Below are 4319 nucleotides of genomic sequence, written 5' to 3' on the forward strand. Positions count from 1 at the left end.
TTTAGGACTGACGAGTCACAAGTCGGAGATCGAGCTGCACGACTTGGGTAAAGACTGGACCTGTTGGCCAAGTGACTGGTCTTAGGCTAAGGTTTAGGACTGGCGAGTTGCAAGTCGGAGGTCAAGCTACATGACTCGAGTAAAGACTGGACCTGTTGGCCAAGTGACTGGTCTCGGGCTCAAGTTTAAAATTGGTGAGTCACAAATCGAAGGTCGAGCTGTGCGACTTGGGTAAAGACTAGATCTATTGGTCCAGTGACTGGTCTAGGGGTTAGGTTTAGGACTGGAAAGTCGCAAGTTGAAGGTCGAGCTGCGCGACTCGGGTAAAGACTGGACTCGTTGGCCGAGTGACTAGTCTCAGGCACAGGTTTAAGACTGGCGAGTCGCAAGTCGGAGGTCGAGCTACGTGACTCTAGTAAAGACTGGACCTGTTGGACGAGTGGTTGGTCTCAGGCTCAGGTTTAAGATTGGTGAGTCGTAAGTCAGAGGTCGAGCTGCGCGACTTGGGTAAAGACTAGACCTGTTAGCTGAGTGACTGGTCTCGGGCTCAGGTTTAGGACTGGCGAATCGCAAGTCGAAGGTCTAGTTGCATGACTTGAGTAAAGACTAGACCTATTAGCCGAGTGACTGCTCTCGGGCTCAGGTTTAAGACTGGTGAGTCACAAGTTGGAGGTTGAGCTGCGCGACTCGAGTAAAGACTAGACCTGTTGGCCGAGTGACTGGTCTCGGGCTTAGGTTTAATACTGGCGAGTCACAGGGTGACACGCCCGGGGGCGCGCACGTGCCATCGTGCCACGTGGCATGCCGAGCGGGGCGATGCAGGTTCTGGCGGGAAGTTACCTATCACGAGCGGTCCCTAGTAGGAGTCCTTTCATCATGAGCTGCTTCTGGTGGGAGGCTCGTTGTTACGCGCGATCTTTTGGCGGGAGCATCGAAACTAGAGAATATGGGGAAATCCTAGGAGTTATGATGGGCTTTGAATGCTGTGATCATCTCTTTCCTCGAGGAGCCAAAATGTCGCTTCGTGATGGGTTTGCTTCCCCTTTATAAGCTCCTTCCAGAACAATGGTTGCTACTTTGCTCAGCCTTTCGTTCCGTGCCCCGGCTCCCTCCAACCTTGAGGTCGGGATGTCTCCGTCTTCCTCTTCGTCTTCTTCTTCCTCGTCTTCTTCTTCTTTGTCTTCTTCTTCAAGTCAATCTTCTTCTTCTGGGGGTCCAGGAGTTGAGGTTGTTAGCTCGTCTTCAGGTGGCATGTCCTTGGGGGCCACTGGGGGTTCTGCCGTGCTCGAAACCCTCAAGTCGTGGCACGATGTAGACTCGGTGGTGACCGAGGAACTTTTGGGGGTGATTTAGGATCGCTATTGTATCCCGAGGCATTATGGTATGTACGCCCCTCGGTCCTGCCAGCGGCCGTATGATTTGTTTCCCAACGAATTTGGGCTGACAGTGGGTGCCCTTGAGGCGGGGCTACGGTTCTCGTTGCATCTCGTTATCGAGGAGTGCCTCCGTAAGTGGAGCATATCGCCGCCCCAGATGGCACCGAACTCCTGGCGCTATATGGCGGCGTTCCTCGGGGAATGTTGGGGAGCGGGGATTGAGCCGTCCCGGATGCCCTTCCTGGCTTGCTTCCCTCTATGTAAAGGGCGAGGTGGGTATTACCTGACCGCCCATAGTGGTTTCAAGATTAGCGGCACTCCTTACAATAACAAAGGTTGGAAGAGTCGCTATTTCTTTATCAGTTACGGTCGGGGGTGGGGCTTAAGTACCGGATGAACTTCTCGAACTATCAACAACATACCACCGTTTCTTTCTAATGGAGAAACCACGGACGTGAGTCAATTAAGGGGCGTCCTATCCTCTTCTCGGGCAATTAGGGAGATAACCGAGGAGTGGCTGGTCGAGGCGGGACTGAGTCCAGCCACTGGGGGTATGGTTATTTGCGTGTTTTGGGTCATTTGTCTCATCCCGGGCTAACTGACCGATCGATCTTTTGTTTGCAGAGATGGTGAACCTTCAGTCGGTGAAGGGTGTATCCCATGCCAAGGCCACCGTGCCACCGTCTTGGGGCGGCGAGGGTTTCGGTGCAGGGGGTGCCTCGCAGAGGGGCACACCCAGGAGGGTGTCGGGGTCTCCGGAGGCAGGTCGCCCATAGAAGAGGGCGAAAATCGAGACCCGAAAGACATACGAAAGCTCGACCACTCACAAGAGTTCTGCCCCGGGGTTGTTGGGGGCTGCTCCCCAAGGTGAGGGCTCGGGGAGCGTGAAAGGAAAGGGGGTGGCCGGGCCGTCTGGCAATGATCCCTCGAGGAGGCCATTGGCACGCCTGAAGTCGATGAGAGACTTGTGTCGCGTCCATTCTCATGCCAAAGGTGAATAGTTTCAGGCCTTGAGTATGGCCAATCTCCCTACAGGAGAGCCGAGGACCCCCTACGCTTCTCGGTGGGCGAACCTCAAGGTCGACAGTCAGATCTGGGCCAATGGGTCGACCACCCAAGAATTCATCCGAGGGGCGCTTCACTCGACCCTAGCAAAGGAGCTCTACTACTCCTCCTCAGAGGCGCTGGTGGATTGGGCAGCCAAGTCATTTGTCTAGGTAAGTAGTGGCGCTCTTTCCTTGTTTGATTATTCCTTCTTTGTGTGGGTTCTAACGTCAATCTTTGTGCAAGGCTAGCACTATACCATGGCGCTGATCGACTGGGTCCATGACGCCGGGCGGGTGGTCGAGCATCTGTCGGATGCCAATTCTGCTCTTCGCCTGGAGATCTTGGAGCTGAAGAGCGGAGTTGGCCAGGAGGCCGTTGCCGTGGCCGAACAGTGTGCCTCGGTCATAGACGAAGAGGTGAATCGTTTGAAGGCCAAGCTGGAGGAAAGCCAAGCCCGTGCTCGGACGCTCGATGATGAGCTGCAAACCCTCTCCTGAGATGTCAAATCTGCCAGATCTTCTGCTTGGGCCACCGAGGAAATTCTAAAGGAGGAGTGCCTAGTGCTGCCCAAAAAGATCAAGGGGGCGATCGCCGAATACAAGTCATCCCCCCGGGGTTCGAGTGTGACCTAGTGAGATCGGGGCGGGTGACATATGAGTTCGAGGACCGGGAGGCTTATGCTTGCTTTCGAGCGAGGTACCCAGACCTGGACCTAGAGTCGGACCCATTCGCCAACCAGCCGGAGGATCAGAGCGTCGACATGCCGGCGAACGTCTCTTTCGACGACGGGCCCGAGACTCCTCCTCCACACTAAGGGCTATACTTTTTTTCTTTTTTACTTTGGTCTAGTCGAATTTTGAGATTGTATTGCCTGATCGCAACATGTATCTTCTTCTTGATTAATGAAAATCAACTTTTTGCCATCTTGACTTCCTCCCTTCATGGATAGAATTTTCTTAAATTTGCTGCATTCCATGTTCTCGATAGGGGATTTCCCTCTATAGTCTTGAGGCGGTAGGTCCCTTCTCAGACCACGTTGTAGACCCAGTAGGGGCCCTCCCAATTTGGCACGAGCTTACCCCTTGTTCAGGTCGGATCGCTTACTTCAGCTTTTCGAAGGACGAGGTCCCTGACCTTGATTGGTCGTGGCTGAACTTTGCGATTGTAGATCCGAGCCATGGCCTTTTTGTATGCTAGGATGCGTAGGTGTGCCTCGGCTCTTTTCTCTTCAATGAGATCCAAGTTTGCCCATAGGCCTTCCTCAGAGTCATCCTGCTTGTAGACGATGGTGCGTAAGGTCGGGAACTCCATTTCGGGTGAAAGTACTGCATCGGTTCCGAATGCTAAGCTAAACAGAGACTCTCCCGAGGTAGTTTTGGGGGTCGTCTGCATCGCCCATAAGACGCTGGGGAGCTCATCCACCCAGGCCCCGCGTGCACCCGAGATTATCTTCTTGAGGCCTTCCATGATTGCTTGATTCATCACTTTGGCCTGGCCGTTGGTTTGGGGGTGTGCGACTAAGCTGAACTTCAATTGTATCCCATATGACTGACAATAGACCGAGCGAAGGGTTAGGCCGCATCCATCAGGGCGAGAGGCACCACTAGCTGGTGTTGCAACCGGGCATGCCTTTGACATTGTTGGCACCACCGTACGTATGATATGGCGTCTTGGCGCATGGTTGGCCAGTAGTATCCCTACCTGAGGATTTTGAAGGCCAAGGTTTGGCCCCCGATGTGCTCCCTGCAGATCCCCTAGTGGAGCTCGGTGAGGATCGTTTTGGCCTCTAACATCACAAGATAGCCCAGGAGGGGTTGAGAGAAGGCTCTCTGGTACAGCCTTCCACCGACCTCGTAGTACCAGGCTTGGGTCCGCCTTAATCGTTGCGCGACTGTT

At 54.1% G+C, this 4319-nt stretch overlaps 1 protein-coding gene across 1 annotated transcript; it reads right to left on the reverse strand.

The window, feature by feature from the left end:
- Nucleotides 1–3509: 3509 nt before the first annotated feature.
- LOC103973966 (uncharacterized) lies at nt 3510–4061 on the reverse strand. Its single transcript, XM_009388671.2, has one exon. It carries the CDS (start codon nt 4059–4061, stop codon nt 3510–3512), a length of 552 nt encoding a protein of 183 aa, XP_009386946.2.
- Nucleotides 4062–4319: the final 258 nt, after the last annotated feature.

This window comes from Musa acuminata, chromosome BXJ2-2, assembly GCF_036884655.1.
Source record: "Musa acuminata AAA Group cultivar baxijiao chromosome BXJ2-2, Cavendish_Baxijiao_AAA, whole genome shotgun sequence".
Classification (NCBI taxonomy): Eukaryota; Viridiplantae; Streptophyta; class Magnoliopsida; order Zingiberales; family Musaceae; genus Musa; species Musa acuminata.

Excerpts from the sequence above, each read along its gene's own strand:
- LOC103973966 (XM_009388671.2), bottom strand. The coding sequence starts at position 4,061 with ATGTCAAAGGCATGCCCGGTTGCAACACCAGCTAGTGGTGCCTCTCGC.